General features: G+C 33.0%; 2 protein-coding genes and 1 long non-coding RNA gene across 4 annotated transcripts; 2 read left to right on the top strand and 1 right to left on the bottom strand.

Annotated features, from left to right (window-relative positions):
- Nucleotides 1-322: 322 nt before the first annotated feature.
- LOC133702395 (F-box protein At1g10780-like) lies at nt 323-2682 on the top strand. 2 transcript variants are annotated; one of them, XM_062126731.1, is made up of 4 exons: nt 323-458; nt 727-1740; nt 1844-2124; nt 2238-2682. In XM_062126731.1, the coding sequence occupies exons 2-4, from the start codon at nt 999-1001 to the stop codon at nt 2472-2474; spliced, it is 1260 nt and encodes a 419-aa protein (XP_061982715.1). In that variant the 5' UTR covers nt 323-458; nt 727-998; the 3' UTR covers nt 2475-2682. The 2 variants fall into 2 exon arrangements, with proteins under 2 accessions (XP_061982715.1, XP_061982716.1); XM_062126732.1 differs by having other exon boundaries at nt 334-458; nt 989-1740.
- Nucleotides 2683-2864: 182 nt separating this feature from the next.
- On the bottom strand, nt 2865-5757 carry LOC133702396 (transmembrane emp24 domain-containing protein p24delta3-like). Its single transcript, XM_062126733.1, has 5 exons — nt 5420-5757; nt 4321-4527; nt 3695-3771; nt 3445-3594; nt 2865-3177 (listed from the first exon to the last, which is right to left on the bottom strand). Exons 1-4 carry the CDS (start codon nt 5630-5632, stop codon nt 3450-3452), a joined length of 642 nt encoding a protein of 213 aa, XP_061982717.1. The 5' UTR covers nt 5633-5757; the 3' UTR covers nt 2865-3177; nt 3445-3449.
- An 11812-nt stretch (nt 5758-17569) lies between these two features.
- On the top strand, nt 17570-18565 carry LOC133701826 (uncharacterized). Its single transcript, XR_009843625.1, has 2 exons — nt 17570-17789; nt 17912-18565. It is a non-coding gene; the product is annotated as an uncharacterized LOC133701826 (long non-coding RNA).
- Nucleotides 18566-18702: the final 137 nt, after the last annotated feature.

The raw sequence follows: 18702 nt of genomic DNA, 5'->3' as shown, positions 1-18702 counted from the left end.
AAGAAATTTAGAATATAAATTTTAAATCGGATAAAATTTTAGTAGAACCAGAAAATATATTGATTCAATAAAATTTAATTTTTTAATTATATTTTTAATTACTCAATTAACCTTAATAAACTCGATAGCTGAGCACCAAGTAAGGAAAAAAATCAAAATATTAATTTAATAGTAACAAATAATCTGATGATTCATAGATTAATTCAATAATTAAAGCATTATAACTAATAGAACCACTAAATAATAGTGAAGAAAAGAAAAGGACAAAAAAAAAAGGGAAGGAGGGAGCAGGACCCCACCATCTACAGGTTTTCAAAATTTGAAAAACCCTCAAATGCCAAAAAGTTTTCATGTACAAGCGCCCTCTTCTCTCTCCCCCCCTCTCTCTCAGTCAGGCTCTCCCTGCTCACACAGATCTCTCTCTGTAACTTCCTCTCTTTCAAATTCCCTCACTCAAAGTAAGCAAGCTCCTAAATCTTCTCCTTTTCTTTTTATAATAATTATTTGAAATCTTTAATCAATGTTCAAAGTTTCACCTGGATTCATCTTGAAATGTTAATTCCTATCTGGGTTTTGAAATTCTTGAGCTCCCTTTTGTGTATTTTCATTTTCTTTTTATTTTTTTTAATTAAATTCATTTCATTTGAGCATATGCAAATATGGCTAAATGAGAAATGTTTATGTTTAATCTGTGTTGAATTCTAGTGTTTTTCTTTTCTGAAACAGGCGGCTTTGAATGGATTAGCCAAGAATTCAAGTGAAATGAAACGGAGATGTTCTTTATTTATTTAATATCAAACGATGTCTTTGTCCGCTCTAAATTTTAGAATATTGGAATCAGTAAATAATAATACTTTAATTATTAAATTTAATAGCGAATGCGAAGTGGGTGCACGCATCAATGAATACTGTTTCTTTTTGAAATCTCAATGGCTCTGTATTAATTTTGAGTAATATCATCGGTTGCCTAACACATGTTTGATTGAAGTCCTCACAGAATGGAATCCCTCCCGGATGCTGTTGTTCAATACATCTTCTCATTCATGAACAATGCAAGGGATGTTGCCGTCTGTAATTGCGTATCGAAGCGATGGAAGGACTCTTTGCCTTACATCAAAAGCCTCTACTTCCCCAGGAACTCTTTTGACAACCACTCTGGCATCGACCATCCTGATACCACTGTGTGGAAGATGATATCATCAGTTGTTAAATTAGAAGAGCTTGTTGTATACAGCCCCTTCTCGAGCATAGGTCTTGCCTCATGGATGCTGCTTGTGGGGTCATCGCTCAAACATCTTGAGCTTAGAATGGACAATCTTGCTGAATACCAGAACTGTACTGAGAGCCCGTCGAAACTAGAATGCATTAGCACTGCAAAGAATTTGGAGTCTTTAAAGCTTTGGGGTGTCCTAATGATGAACTCTCCCAAGTGGGATGCCTTTCCAAAACTTCAAAGCCTTGAGATTGTCGGCGCTAAATTGGAAGATCCCGCATTAACTGCCGCCCTTCAGGCATGCCCGAATTTGAAAAACTTGTTGCTACTCGGGTGTGAAGGGGTTAGGTCAGTTTTGATCGAGTTGCCTAGCTTGGAGCAATGCAAGCTGGACTTTTATGGCGTGGGTAATTATTCACTAACCTTGACTTCACCTAAAATTGAATTCCTCGAGGTTCAAGGCTGTAGTTGGATCAGTGTTCGTGAAACTGCTTGCCTGAGGAGTCTTTCAATTTCAAATAATGCTGGTAATATTTTGATTTTTCAGTTCAGCTACTTATCTAAGAAGTTTGGAAATGCTGTTGCTCTTATTTTGCACCTTCAAAACCTCCTTCTTGTAATTTGTTTCAGGGAGAGTTTATATGGTAGATTTTGGAAAACTCGCGGCCCTGGAGTTCCTGTCTATTAGGGGAGTCCAATGGTGTTGGAATGCAATAAGTAAAATGCTTCAGTTGGCAAGTGAGGTGAAGCATCTGTACATGAAGGTTGAATTTACCGGGGACTTTGACAACCTCCAACCCTTTCCAGAGATTGACTTCGTTGATTTTTTTAATAGCCATCCCAAGCTTCAAAAATTCGATATCCATGGAGCAATGTTCGCTGCTCTCTGTCAAAAGAACAGCTTGAAAAATGTGAGTTAGAAAATCCACAATGAATGAACAAGTCTATGCTTTTGTTTCAGTACTGCTGTAATGGAGCTTTAAGACTGCACATGTTAATGGAGCTGCGTTTTTTGGCTTTGCAGGTGCAGTCTGGGTTTGTGATTCCTTGTCTGGAGGAGGTGGTGATAACGGTCAGATCACCGTTGAATGCCGAGCAGAAGATAAGCACCCTTGAGTCGCTCTTGAAGTACGGGAAGGTTATAAAGTCAATGGCAATAAGGATTCTTCAGATGAGGAGCAGCCATAGCAGTGCAGATGATTTCTTTGATGAGATTTGCAGGTTTCAACGCATGAATCACAAAACTGTTAGAATAGAATAAACACCCCTCGGCGAGTCACTCCCTTATTTACACTGATTAGGTTCACATTGATCCTTCGGTTCACTAGTCAACAGTTTTAACTGCGGACATGCTTGAAACTTTAATCATTCTTCAACCGTTAGTTTCACACATTCTGCAATTTTTTACTTGAATGTTGACAAATTGTTGTATTTCATAATCTTTTTGAATTAATCACGTAGATTTTGCATTTCATGGTTAAATTAGAGCTCTGTTGAATGTCTCCCAACTAGAAAACTAGGCATTAGGCATGCTCGCATTGAACAGCTGAGTTGTTGGGAGCTACTCAAGATATGATACAAATTTAAAGGCTTTAATAGCATGTTTAATATTATCATCCAGTTGTTTTTTAAAGTGTTTTTTGTTTGGAAATACATCAAAATAATATTTTTTAAAAAATTTATATTTAACATTATCACATCAAAACAATTTACAAATACAAAAAACAAAAAATTAAAGAAAAAAAATTTACTTTTAAAACACAGATAAACAGGCTCTGACACCACTAATCAAGAAGAACAGCTAGTTTTAACGATGCCACAATTTCTCAGTCGTTTGAGACATTGAATAGTAACAAACCTCAAAGCCTTCTTGACCTCTAGCTTGCCACTCACTGTTGCTTTTAGCTTTGAACCATAAAAAACTAGTTGTCCAGCCAATCAAGTAAAATGCGAGTCTCCTCTTCCTAATCACAGGACCGACCATAAAAAACCAACCTCAGTCAGATGTAAAAGGCAAATGTCAAGAAAGGAACCACGAGGTGTTAGTCTATATCACTTGAAACTAAAATTAAAACAAACATTCAACTTAAATGTTCAAAAAACATAAAAAAAATTTCAGCTGTGAGACAGTAAACATTGCTATATTCATATATTAAAATTTTCCTCTACAACATGCAAGGAAAAGAAAGAGTAGCAAACTTTCTTTCACAAAGACACATAAACTTGATTACCAATACTAAATGAGCTTCTTCTTTTGGAAGTAGTGTTTCAAGTGCCACACTTGCAGTGCTGAAACAGCAATGCAGACACCCAATGACATGACACTAAATAATGCTATTCTGGTATTTGTTGTTTCGCTCACGGACCTCATCTCTGCTTCCCTGTCAGTATTATCCAATAAAAAAAAACTGTTTAGTTGAATAAAAGAGAAATTGCTAGATAGAAAGAAAAGAATAGATTGCAAAGTAGAGAAGAATATACCTTGTTTTGAGATAGAGTAGATTCTCATGGATGGCCTCCACCGCTCCTTCAAGTTTCCTCAGCTCAAGTTCAACACCCTATAGGTGGACAAATTAAAACATATTCATGCATATGAATATTAAGAAAATGAGAAACAAAACTACACAGACACGGATGAATTACGCGTGTATCTTCGTGGGGGACTTTTTAATTGCCTAGGTGAAAGCACTATAAGCTTATTCCATAATCAATAATCAATGTTCATGAAACTACAATCTAACATCAGAAGCACTTCCAAGATTATATATAAGATAAGTTCTCATCCTAGGGCCTGCAACTATGCACTTCACCAATGTCTTATGTTTTCCGGCTAGTTCAAGGAAAGGTAGAGAATCATAAAAACACCTTTCTGTTCTCTCTTATTAATACCATGTGCACGATGATCTAAGTTAGAAGAACTCTAGCACAAATCAAACCCAGCACCCAATCTCCACTTTGTCAACACTGCAAAACTTTGGATATATGGTATCGAAACAAGATAAAGAAGTGCGATCCAATTCACAGGCGAATAAAGCTGTGGAAGCTTTTGACTCACAGAGAAACTCATCACTAGACAACCAACGGTATTATCTTTAACATGCTCTTACCTCTATCTTCTCTTTTCTAGCAACTGAATCCCAATCCTTAGCAGCAATTCCAGTTTTCCAATCAATGTTCACACTCACATCTCCTTGAACATGACCATCCACCCAAAAACATGCCAGGTAATTGCCAGCCTCATGAGTCGTGAATGCAAACTGACCATGAGTCACATTCTCTGTTTGGTGAAGGGTGTTCCCATATGGTGATGTCACCTAAAGAAGAAACAAACAATTGAGAGCAATGCTTAAGCAAACTTAACAAGGGAATAATGGATATTTAGCCATACAAGTTCGAACAATTAAGACCTCCATGAAAGAGAAATTATTAGATATACCAAGAGTTAATTAATACTCTCATACGTCACATAAATGCAGCACCTACTGTAAAATTATTCATGGACCTAATTTTTTTTTTTTAAAAAAAAATGTAAGCACAAGTGCAAGTTTAAGTTATAAAACAAGAATTATTAAATACTAACTCCCAAGTAATGCTAAATGTTAAGAAAAAAAACAAGAAAATACTTCAAAAACACACATAGTCCCACTAACACAACAGCCCTACAAGTGAATCCTACTTTAAAATCATAATCCAACAACTCAAGTGTATTCTTAAATTTTTTTATCATACTTTCTTAATATCTAACATCACTCTCTCCCTCACGTAGAGAAAGCACGATCCATATACAGTTAAACCTCTATAAATTAATACCATTGGGGTCATGAAAATTTATTAATTAATAGAGACATTAGTTGATCAATATATTATTTAAAATTTAAATTTAAGTGGGGACGAACAAAAATATTATTTAATCAAAGTTATTAGCTTATCGAGGATATGCTGTATGATTATTATCAACCTCATCGAGACTAATGCATGTTTATTACAATGGGCGAGCGAAGGAGTTTGCCATTGTGATGGGCACCACTTTTATACGAGGTTCTACTCCAGTAATACCTACGAATTTCTAAGAATAACAAATCTTGCACATAGGGAACCAAAACAAGGGGAAAAATTGATTCTAGTAAAATATTTAATTTAAGACTCATCGTAAGAGATTCATATCAAAGTGTATCAATTAAAAAGAAAAAAGAAAAATTGGGTTACCTTAACAGAGATGGTGGGGATATGGGAATGGTCATCGGAAACGACAACGTAATCAGACAAAACGACGACGTTATTGTGGATTTCCTCGGACACGCACTTGGTACCGGTAGGAGGCAGATTCAACCACACCCCTTGGCTAACCGTGAAAAGATTGCTGCCACAAATCAATACTCCTAAAATGCAACCCAGCACCATCTTCCCACGGGCCGCCATCTCTGTCTCTCTGCCTCTCTCAGATTTTACGTTACAGTATGTCCAAGGAAGAGGAGGGGATCTCTCTCTTTTTCTCCGGTACGGTAAACGACGCCCAGTTTCGGTTCTCTTTGATTTTGCATTTTTATATATATATATATATATATATATATATATATTGAATTTATAAATAAATTGATTAATTCTCAGTTGGACTATATTGACATTTCGGTTCATTTAAAGGAGAGCATTTTGGGCTTCGAGAACTTATTGAGCCACGTTCTTGTTATCTATCTCTTTCTAGAAAGTGGAAAATGACTAGTCATTTTGTGCCCGTGTCGGTATCAATGGCCCGGTCCATCACCTGGTTTAAAGTTTAGATTCATCCAGGTTTGTCATTTTATATATAAAAAATTTATGATTTAAAAAAAATTAAAATTACATTATTTTTGGATTAATTTTTTCAAAATATTTGTTGATCAAGTCTCATCTGGGTTTTAATCGATTACTCAAGTTGCAGGTTAATCCATATGAGTTATTATAGATTAACCGAGTGAACTTTTTAGACGTTTTAAAAGCAGACTCGATTAGGATCGGTCACTAAATTGACCACTAAGTTAGATTTAATATTTATGGTTGATATTATTTTGATTTTAAATTACAACTATGTTTGTTAACATTTTTTCAATCCTAAGATAAAAGTATCTACACTTTACATAAAATTTTATGAATGAAAAATATCATATGAAATTTTTTTTCATATAATTTTTTTATAATATTTGATAAGTGATAATAAGAAAAACACAGTAACAGTGAAATGATGATAAAATATTATATTAATAAGATAGTAAATTTGGTGTTTCCTTTATGATGATGATGATGATAATTCTAATGATACAGGTTGTCATTAATGATAAAAACAAAGGTGGTGGTGAGATGACGACAACAATAATAGTGAAGTGATAGCATGGTAGATATAATAAGAATAATATAATGATGGTGGTAAGATAATAGTGAAGAAAATGATGATATTAGTTGAAATTTTTGGTAAAATAAAGAAAGAACCAAGCTTAATATTTGTTATGGAAGGTTAATGTTCAAATAAAATGAGTTATATTTTACATAAGATATAAATAATCTTAATCTTTAATTAAAAAAAAACATGAAATAGATGGTGATTTTACTATGTATTATCTCACAAGCAATGTGAATTTAATATTATTTTTTCTTTATTTCCTTTTATTTTTTCGCTCATCTCATCTCATTGAACTTTTTTGTTTCAATTTTATTTTTTCAAATAGTTGGAGATTAAGCTTAATAATTTGCTTCAAATTGATTTCTAAGGGTTATTATGGTGTCAAAAAATTTTTTGACATTGGGTTGATGCTCAATTTAAAAAAAAACAAATAAATTCATTTTATTGTTTGTGAAAAAATTAAAATGAGAGCACCAAAAGTGATATTGAGGCAAAAATTCAAGTTTTTTTTGTTATACTATTCATTCAACTCCTTTTTAGAAATATATGCCTTCAAATTTTTTGAAATATAATTTTTGGTCCATTTAGTTTGATAATTATATATTTTGATCCAAACTTCATTGTTTTCACATTCCAATCTTTGAGTTTAAGAGATGAGAGTTGATGAAAAACAATGGGAGAAAGTGGTCAATTGTCAAGTTTTCATTAACAAAAAGAACCAAATTTTGTGTCAATGTGTTTCACTGGACAAGAAGAGTGATGTTGAGGTATTTTTGAACTTTTATGTTGTTGAAAAAATAGATTAGGGTAGAGAAAGTTTTTTTTTTAATTTAACCTTTTAACCGATTTAGGAGTGTTTTAAGCTAATAAATAGGTTGAAAAATAGATTTTTGTATAAAAAAATCATTACTCAATTTGTCGACTACCTTTGTGATAGTAAGAATATGGATAAGCAAACTATACATCATCTACTTTTTTAAAAAAAAATAAAAAATAAAAAACGTGTAAGAAATAGAAAGCCAATTGCGTCTGTCTTTTTTTTGTTGGGCCAGACACTTAAGCCTTATCTCTTTGGACCTTTTCTATTATTTTAAGTTTTCATTTATTGGAATGCAATATAAAAAAAATGTTGGATATGATATTTTAATTATTATTCAATTTTTCTTGGTTCTTAAATAATATTATAAGTTGTTATAAAAAAATTTAAGAACTTCTTTTTCAATTATTATCCACCTTATATGCAAAAATTAGAAATAAGAAATTTCTCATGAATATTCAATAAAAAAAATTGGGATAATTACACAAAAAAAAACTCATAAAGTTTGATAGTTTTTTCACTTTCTTGTTGTACATTGAGAAATTACATTTACTTCTTGAACTTTATACATGAGATAACACTTAACATTCTAAAAAAAGAGTAAACAAAAAATAACAAAAAAATATCTGATTAGTTAATTTTTCATTTATTGACTAAAGAGCCTTAAAATACTAATATTCCAACTTTGTTGTTAAATAAGTAATATAACTTCATATTAAAAAAATAGTAATTAGTATTTAATCCTTTTTAGGCTTTTATCAAACACTTCATTTGCATAATCTAAATTAACCATATTTTACTGATAGTAATAAGTGCAGGGGGGAAATCATCATATTTTCTAGCTACACCATAACAAAATGATCAAATGACATTTTACTATTCAAAAAACACCACAGCAAAATGGAGTGGCAGAATGTATGAACTGTATATTGGTGGAGAAAGTCCAATGTATATTATCACATTCGAGACTAAGCAAAACATTATGGGTGAGGTGTTAAGTTATGCTTATCATATTTTTAATTGGTTGCCTTCAACATCATTAAATGGAAGAACCTTCTTAGAGGTATGGTTAAACTCTCCTACAAATAATTATGACTCTATGTGTGTATTTAGATACTCAACTTATTATCATATTACTGAGTCCAAGCTAGATCCTAGAACCAATACAACTATTTATTTGGGCTTTAGTGAAGGAGTAAAGAGCTACAAACTTTAGTGTTCCGAATCAAAGAAAATGATTTTAAGAAGAAATGTCACTTTTAACAAGTCTTACATGTTACAACAAGAAAAATCATAGGAGAAAGAGTCGAGTGATGCATAACAGGTAGAGTCTGAGACTTCAGTCATTCCTGTAAAGACTGTTCAGACAATCCCTGCTGAAGGAAATTCATATGAAAGTTCAAATGAAAAGGATGTTTAACTCTAGCAACCACACAATAACAAGAATTCATTGCAACAAGTAAACCAAAAAGAGTTATCAAGAAACCTATTCAGTATTGTAACATGGTGGCTTATGCACTTCATGTGATTGATGATGGAATCTCATACACCTATAAAGAAGCAGTTCAAGGTACATATAGTGAAAAATAGAATAAGGCAATGGATGAAGATTCAAAGAGACAGAAGGAAAGGCACAATCTATTTGACACAAACCGAATACTTGAAGAAAATTCTATAGAGATTTGAGGTATATGGCAAGATTGATCCCGTAAGCACACCTTTTTTGCATGAAACATGAAATTTTACATCTTTAATTGCATTAGTCTGCTTGTCTATATGTTACAGGAAAGAAATGAAAGCAAAATCTTGTTGTTTAATTGCTTTTGCTAATTGATATTTTAACGAGTTTCTTTTATACTTGAACCCCATTTTAATTGAGGATTTTTGGGGCTCAAACTACAAGCTAATGTTACTTCCATTCTCCATTTCACATGTCATGATTACAGATATCTCAGGTGCTTCTTTAGGTATCAAATTATTGAGTTTAGTTCTTTTTTTGACCGAGCTATCTACTAAGAATCACGAGGACCTAAGAGTAGTAAGATCAGTAATAAAGTTTTAATGGTGGATTGCTTCTTTCCCCAACTTTTTGGTATGCAAAATTTGACCTAAAAAAGCATAATCATACACCACCTCCCTTCCTTTTCTAAGTAGAACTGAGAACATGGAACATTGTCCCTCAATCCTTCCCAGTGTCCTACTTGGCTTGGCAGAATTGGAACATAATGACTTCCTTCTGTAATTTTAACTGGTTAAAAAATTCTCACATTCTAAAGATCAGATTTTTCATGTTTAAATTAGTTGAACATTGTCTTGGTTGAGTATTTAAAGAATATCTGTTTCTTATTTAGAGTTTCCATCTTTTTTTTTCTTATTTTAGGTGTGCTTTAATGTCATGCAGCAAAGTGGTTAATGTACTATTTGATAAAAGTTATCAAACTAACTTAACACTTCTATAGAAGATTGGCACTGCGTGATGTTAAGTACCTTTGAGGGGCAATGCCATATGGCACATCAGAGGAAGCATTGATTGATTACTAAGATTGATGAAAAAATCTCGCCAAGATGGATATTTGTAGCAGATCCAACCACCCTCCTCAAATCATGATAACTTTTACTCCTTAATTTGTGGCTTAATTTTCTCCCTTGATTCAAGGCTAAAAATGGGGAAGTTTAACCCCCCCCCCTCTATTATTCAACTATAAAAAGACACTAAAGGGAATGCTATGGAAGTGTGTTGATAAGAAAGAGGAAGAGAGTGTATAGAGTGCAAAAAAAAAAATGTGCATCGAGTGTGAGTGAGTCGAGAGTGAGAGAAAAAGGATATTTGAGAAAAACACTAAGTGTAAGAGTGAAACACTAGGTTTTTGGGATTGTATTAGGGTTAAGTTAAGTGTTTGTATCATTTTTTTCAATAATATACAGTATGATGTCTTCGTGGACGTACTCGATTTAGAGAACCACGTGAATCTGCTTGTTTGTATTTTTTTGTATTTGCTTTCTGTCCAGTATGCACAATAATAGATATTGATTTTTAGCAATGGTAACGAGCTTGCTTGACTTGTAATTCATGGAACAATAACTTTCAAGACAATTTTTTTAATTTCTTAAGAATCATCTCATTGCAGTTTGTTAATTTTAGTTATAATAACTTCTACCATCGAAATCCACCTTTATATTTGGTTTAGTTGTTAAAATTGTTGTTCTTCAATAATTTTCACGCTTCTCTTAACATTATCATGTGAATCTAGTAGTTCTTCCACTGTAATACCTTTTTGTTGAAGGCTTGAGGGGTAAGAACTTGAGGGTTCTTATATTCATGGCGAGAACTTTGAAAGATTTATATGAGATTCAATTAAGTTTATGGTTTATATAAGCCGCATTCCTTAAAAATTCAACTTTTTTGTTTTGTTAAAAAATAATTTATTTTTTGTATATTTTAGATCATTTTAATGCACTGATCTCAAAAATAATTTTAAAAAAATAAAAAAACATCATTTTGATGCATTTCAGCACGAAAAACACTTTGAAAAACAAACATAACCACACTCCCAAACAGGTAAGGTTGCGGGGAGAGATAGTGAATTTTGAAAAAAAAAACAAATAAGAGTGTGGGTGTGCTTTTTCTCTTCTCATATATTATATATAAAAATAATTTTATCTTAAAAACACGATAAAGAAACCTATAGTATTATTAAATCTCATGCAGTGGCTTAGAAACCTAAAATAGACTGGATTCTTGGATGAATTTTCTAAGACTTAGCCCTTTTAAACCAATTAGATCTGTTTGGAATTCACGCAGCAGCAACCACAATTGCAGCGTCCATGTCTCTCACCTATGACCTAACCAACACACCAGCCAAGCCACTGCCCCTCCTTTCTTTCCGACCAGCAGCTCCTCATAAATAGCAACTCCACCATCACCAACATTACCGCTAAAACATACCAGCAGCCTCAGCCACCAAAACATCACCACGCAACCTTCCTTCTCCACTAAACTCAGCCGCCAGTCATCACAGACAACCCAGAGACCTCCACTAAACATTTGAAAAGGGTTGGAAATACTGGAACGAATAAGGATTGTCTTTAATTACCTTGTTTCGGTGTCTTAGCATAATGATTTGACGTGCTTTTAGTGTGATGGAGCAATGAGAGAATAATCTTCCACCAGATTTGTTAATGGAAATTGAAAAGCGTCTGATCTTATACGTGGACAAAGTTTGAATTTCTTGTGTTTGCAGGTTATGGAGATACGCCCGTGCCAAAGCTGTCAGACCACAAACAACTCCAACTTGCTCCTCTACTGTTACTACTATATAGTCAATCAGCATACGCATTGTTGAACATATATACTAGACAGCAAGACTTATCACCATGAATTACACAAGACTCAAGGGCTATTGTTCCAAGGTTCATCTAGAGTTTATAGCTTCGGTTCAAGTTCAACGTAAAACATGCAAATTCTTTGTATTTAAATTCCTTCGCAAGCAAAGAAATTGGCGTTGAATGACTGATATGGGTTATAATGTGTTGTTTATAGGATTTAATATATATTTCAGTCTCAAAATCTTCCTGTGATTTCCATGGATTAAAAAGTAATATAACGCCAGTGTTGATCACCATTGCGGCATCAAATGAGGCATTCGCCTTGTTATATATGTAATTTATTATTTTTCTTACAAGTTACAACTAAACTAAATGTTTCTCTTTTTATGTTTTATTTTAAAGTGAGTGTTCGAACCAACTTGCGCACACTCGATTAAATTAAAATTAAAATTATGTTAATTTATTTTTTAAAATTAAATTTTGTAAATTTCTTTTTTTATATTAGGATAGGATGTTGTGGCTCTTTTATGTTGATTTTCTCTTTTAAATTAAAATTTATTCATGTGAATAATTAAGCCATGCACACTTCAACTAGCCTTTGCTTTCACACAGACCCAAGTTATTTGTTAAAAGTTTTTTTTAGAAGGGTATTTGAACCTGAAATTCAACACTTGATTGTCCAACCCTCGTTGCATATATTGATTGGATTCAATTCCAAAAACCTGGGATGCATGTTTGCTTAGATTTAGCGTATTTTCTATGCAAAATGTTAGTTCTAAAATAATGGCACTTCATTGATACTTTAACAAAGCGAAAAAAGATACGTGAAAATGTTTTTCAGATTTTTCTGTTTATTTTTAAAAAATATTTTATGGTGTTTGTTTTCCGTTAAACATTTTATGAAAAAATTAGTCAATATAAAATATTTTATAGTCAACTTTCAAACTTATTTCATTTACTGAAAAATATTTTCAACTCATGAAGTTCCATAAAATATTTTATGAATAGTAATCAACTTCTAATATCATCCAATTATTTCAATCATCACCTTTATTTCACCACCACCACCACCTCCTCCTCTTTCACAATTTCACTACCACTATTATCTCCTCCTTTTGTGCCACCTCCTTCACCATTATCGTCGTCTCCCACCACCTCCTCCTCTTTTGCCACCACCATGACCACCTCACCACCATCTCCTCCATCTCACCACCGCCGCTGCCACTACCAAATATTGCGTGTAAGGTGGAGAGTGTGGAAAGTAAACCAGATTCTGGTTCTGAAAAACAGAGAAACCAGCCTACCGGTTGAGAACCGATCAACTGACTAGAATAAATTGAATCAATTGACCAATTCAGAAATGGTCAATCGATTCAATCAACAGAATATAATTCTTGTTAGGATTTTCTTATATTAGTTTAGTTCATTAATTGTCTAGGATTTTATACCTATAATGACTTGTAATTTAGCATTATGAAGCAACACAAAAGAGAAAGAATAGCTAAGAGAGAAACAATTAATAAAAGTATATCTTCCTCAATCTTTTTCTTATTCTTAAGTTTTTTACTTTGCATTATTGTTTTTGATCTTCTACCACACCCATCCTTTTTCTAACAAGTGATATCAGAGCTTAGGTTTGATTATTTGACATGGCCAATCCAAACTTCCCACTTCAATGTCCTAGGTTGATAAATGACAACTATAAAACTTGGTGTATTCGAGTAAAAGCTTGGCTAAGTTCCCAAGATGTATGAGAGACTGTAGAAAAAAGCTTTGATGAGCCTATAGATGGAGCAACATTGACTTCATCCTATAAGGAGGTCGTGCAAAAGACATGAAGAAATGATCAACAAGAACTCACAATCATTCACCGATGTTTGAATGATGCCACTTTTGAGATAATGGCTAACACAACCATTGTCAAGCAAACATGTGAAGTTTTGTAAAAATCAAACCAAGAAGCTGACAATGTGAAAAAGGTACATCTATAAAAGCTACATAGTGACTTTGAAAAGTTACATATGCTTAAATTGAAGAATAATTTAGAATACTTTACAAGATTATTGGTCATATACAATAAAATGAAGAGATATTAGAAGAAGATGGAAAAGATACGTGTGGTATAGAAGATCCTACACTCACTCCAAAAGAAGTTTCATTATGTGGTGGTCACGATAGAGGTGTTGCAAAATTTAAATGTTCTTTCAATCAAAGATCTCATAGGAAAATTACAAGCCCATGAGAAAAGAGTCAATGAGATTCAAGAGGATGTGAGTGCACAAGCACTTTTTTCAAAGCAGGATGGTTCTAGATATTTTCAAGGGGGTAAAGGACATTGACAAAGCAAAGAAAGAGACAGATTTGGAAGAGAAGGTCATGGCAGCCTTAACAGGTCATCCATTCGATAGCATGAAGCAAACCAATTGACCGGTTACACTAATAGTAGCAATCTGAAATCCAAGTTTGACAAATCAAAAGTTAAATGCTATAATTTTTAAAAGGTTGGTCATTATGCTAGGGATTATTGGAGTCCAACTAAGAGGGTTGAGTAGAATGCAAATCTAGTGATAGAATAGGAGAAGAAAGCTACCCTATTATTAGTGTATGATAGAGAATGCAAGACAAAAAGAACATATGGTATCTAGATAATGGAGCCAATAACCACATGTGTGGAGATAAAAAAAAGTTCATAGAGTTTTATGAAGCAATTAGAGGTAATGTCATCTTTGCAGTTCATTCAAAAGTTTCCATCAAATAAAAATATATGATTTTGATTCAATTGAAAGATGGAAGTCATCAATATATTGGTGATGTCTATTATATACCAACGGTGAAAAGTAACATATTGAGCTTAGGATAATTATTAAAGAAAGAGTATGAGATTAAAATGAAAGATCGTATTTTAACATTACTTGACATTAAAAAAGCTATGATTACAAAGGTAGACATGACAAAGAATAGAATGTTATTGCTAAACATAGAGACAGATGTGTCTAAATGCCTAAATACATGTGTGAAGGATGAGACTTGGGCATGTAAACTTTGATAGTATGAAGATGATGGCATAAAAAGAGACGTTAATGGGTCTACCATCTATTATACATCCAAATCAGTTGTGTAAAGGATGTTTAGTGGCCAATCAATTTCACAAGAGCTTTCCGAATGAGTCTACATTAAGAGTAAGTCAACCCCTATAAGAAAAACATACCAATGGTTGTGGTCCTATCAAACCATGTTCATTTGGTAAAAATCTGTATTTTTTACTTTTTATTAATGATTATAGTAGAAAAACTTGGGTATACTTCTTAAAACAAAAGTCTAAAGTGTTTAGTTATTTTAAGAAGTTTAAGGCATTAGTTGAAAAAGAAAGTGGTTATTCTATAAAATTACTTAAGACAATAGAGAGTAAATGTTGTTCTAATGATTTTAATGAGTTTTATGAATATTATGGTATAAAAAAATTCTAACAGTGCCTAGATCCCCACAACAAAATGACATGGTGGAGAGAAAGAATAGAAGTTTCCTCAATATGGCAAAAAGCATGCTTAAAACCAAGAAGATGCCTAAAGAGTTTTGGGCTGAAGCTGTAGATTGTGCTATCTACTTGTCAAATAGGTGTCCTACTAAAGGCTTGAATGGCATGACTCCACAAGAAACATAGAGTAGAAGAAAGCCAAGTTTCTCACTTGAAAGTTTTTTAGAGCATTGGTTATGTGCATGTAGATGATCAAGTAAGGACAAAGCTAAATAACAAGAGCAAAAAGATTATCTTTATGGGTTATGATCAAAATTCCAAATGATACAAGCTTTACAACCCTAATAAATAAAAGATGATGATTAGTAAAGTTGTCGAGTTCAATGAAGAAGGAGCATAAGATTGGAAGGTAGATGATGGTAAGAAATATGACTTTCTACCGATTTTTAATGAAAAGGATGAAAAATATAAAGATCATTAAGAACTTAAGTTACACCTCCACAAACATCAATGAGCTTAACTTCTTTTTTTTCTTCTAATTGAAGCTTAAATAATGACACTCCATCAAGTCCTCCAAGAAAGATATGAAGCCTTGATTACTTATATGAGATAACTAATCACATTGATGATGATGTAACACTATATTGTCACCTTGCTACATAGTATACTATAATGTTTGAAGAAGCAATAAAGGATGCAAAATGGAGAGTTGCTATAAATGAGATTACATCAACTGAGAAGAATGACATATGAAGATTGGTTCCTAGACCAAATAGAAAAAAAACTAATAGGTGTCAAATGGATCTACAAAGAAAAGAAGAATACCAATGAAGAGATACAAGGCAAAGTTAGTGGCAAAAGACTATAGTCAAAAGCATGGGCTTAACTATGATGAAGTATTTGCTCCAGTTGCTAGATTAGAGACAATTCGATTAATCATTATCACCGTTGTCCAACATAGATGTAGAATCTATCAAATGGATATCAAATCAATCATTCCTAATGGTTTTCTTGAAAAAAGGGTCGTCTTCATTGAGCAATCTGTGGGATATGAAGTGAAAAGACATGAAAACAAGGTATTCAAGTTGAACAAAGCCTTGAATGGATTGAAGCAAGCACTAAGGGCTTGGTATAGTCGCATTGATGATTATATCTTAAAGAATGAATTTGTTAAATACCCTTATGAATATGTTATTTATGTAAAGATCAAAAAGAGTTGTAATACTCTTATTTTATGTTTGTATGTGGATGATTTGATCTTTACATAAAATAATCCAAAGATGTTTGGAGATTTCAAGTAAAAAATAAACAAGGATTTTGAGATGATGAATATTGATCTCATGTCCTACTAGTTAGGGATTGAGATCAAACAAGAAGAAGATAAAATCTTTATGAATCAAGAGAAGTTTATAAGGGATGTTCTCAAAAAGTTCATAATAGAGGATTGTGCAAGAGTAAATACTCCGGTTGAGTATGGAGTAAAGATATCAAAGAATGATTAAGGAGAAAGGATAAACTCTACAATATTTAAGAGCTTAGTTAGGAGTTCAAGATATTTGATATGCACTCGTCTAAATATTCTTTTTAGAGTAGAACTTGTGAATAAATTTATAGGGACACCAATCATGACACTTCAAAACATTGAAGCGAATTCTTTAATATATCAAAGGTATTGTTTATTTTGGCTTGTTCTATGAATATTCTAATAGCTTTGAACTTGTGGGTTATAGTGATAGTGATTGGGCTGGAGATATGAATGATAGAAATAACACTACGGGTTTTGTTTTCTACATAGAAGACAACATTCACATGGAGTTCAAAGAAGCAATATAGTCACTTTATCAACATGTGAAGCTAAATATGTAGTTATTACATTATATGTTTGTCATTCCATATGATTAAAGAGATTATTAAAAGAATTGTGAATGCCACAATTGAAGCTTGCTAAAATTTATATGGACAACCCATCAGTCATTGCTTTAGCAAAGAATCTAGTATTTCATGATAGAAGTAAGCATATTGACACAAGATTTCACTACCAACGAGATTGCATTACAAACAAGAAAATTAAAATCAAGTATGTGAAGACACAAGACCAAGTTATGAATATATTCACAAAACCACGCAAATATAATGTTTTTATCAAGATGAGAAATGTGTTGGGAGTTATACTTTATACCTATAAAAGGCTTGTAATTCAACATTATGAAACAACACAAAAGAAATAGAATAACTTTGAAAACTTAGAGAAAAACACTTAATAAGAATATATATTTCTCTCAATCTTTTTTTTGTTTTTAAATTTTTAACTTTACATTACTGTTTTTAATATTCTACCACACTCATCCTTCTTCCAGGAGAGAGATCAAATATAATCATTTGAGTAAAATCATATGGATGGCTGTTAGGGCGCGCCATAGGATTCACGTGATCTATAATAAAGTTACAAAAACCTAGTTTCTTCCCGTTGTATTGGGTGGGAAGTGAGCAGGTGATGAGTGCTGATGGGTGTCCTTTTTCATTGCTCGGTTGTGATAGTAGCTTCTTCATGTGATAAAAGATGGAGCACACCATGGTGTAAGAGGTAACTGTATATGCTTCTATGTCTATTGTCTTAGATGGCGGAAGGGACCCATGACCGCTTTGCACATTAGTGACGAGCATTCTGCGATTTTTGCTCACTAATCATGTTTCTGTATCATACAGAGAAGTCGCTCCATTTCTCCTCGCTGGCACACGAGCCGTTCTCTAACTCCAAGACGTCGTAAAAGTCATTCTCTTCGACTCCAAGGTGTTATAAGAGGCAAAGAATTAGGAGTTCCTCAGTATCTCCTACTCGTAAGCCTTCTAGTCCAAGTCTTGGGTTAGTGGAGTGCAAAATTCTTAGTGAAAAAATGAGAAAAGAGGAGGAGAAGAAGAGGTATATCGACTATCATGCATCTTGGCTGTGTCTGTCATCAAGTTTCTATTACCATTCCTAAGTTTCAGCACTCTAAACTTATCATTTGAACTTTTGGCATATTCGTGCAAGTTTTTTCAGGATTGCTTTATTGATTGCATATACGTTGTTATATTTGATCTGGAGATAGAAAATGTTAGTCTATTAGGCATATATGTGTTGCTTAATGAATCAGAGAAGTTGTACCGTATCCACGAGGCGAATTGTAAGTTAATGCCATCTAATTGAGAGATTCCAGCTCTGTGCAGCCTGGTCCATGGAAGTCAAAGAAAATGACCGGGAGATATCTTAACCAGTGGTCTGCATGAAACATGAAATTCTACATCTTCAATTGCATTAGTCCGAGTGTCTGTGTTGCAGGAAAGAAATGACAACAAATTACCAACATGAAATTCTTTGGATTTTCCTTTATTGTGTGATATATTAATTTTTTTTTCACAGATAAAAAATAATGATTGCACAGATGCCAATCGAACAATTTATTTGTGAAAAACAAAGAAACAAATATGCTGCCAGTGGTAGAAGCAGTGAACAAAAG

Source organism: Populus nigra, chromosome 8 (genome assembly GCF_951802175.1).
Source record: "Populus nigra chromosome 8, ddPopNigr1.1, whole genome shotgun sequence".
Classification (NCBI taxonomy): domain Eukaryota; kingdom Viridiplantae; phylum Streptophyta; class Magnoliopsida; order Malpighiales; family Salicaceae; genus Populus; species Populus nigra.
The sequence above is the reverse complement of the archived record's forward strand: the minus strand, read 5'-3'. Positions and strand labels throughout refer to the sequence as shown.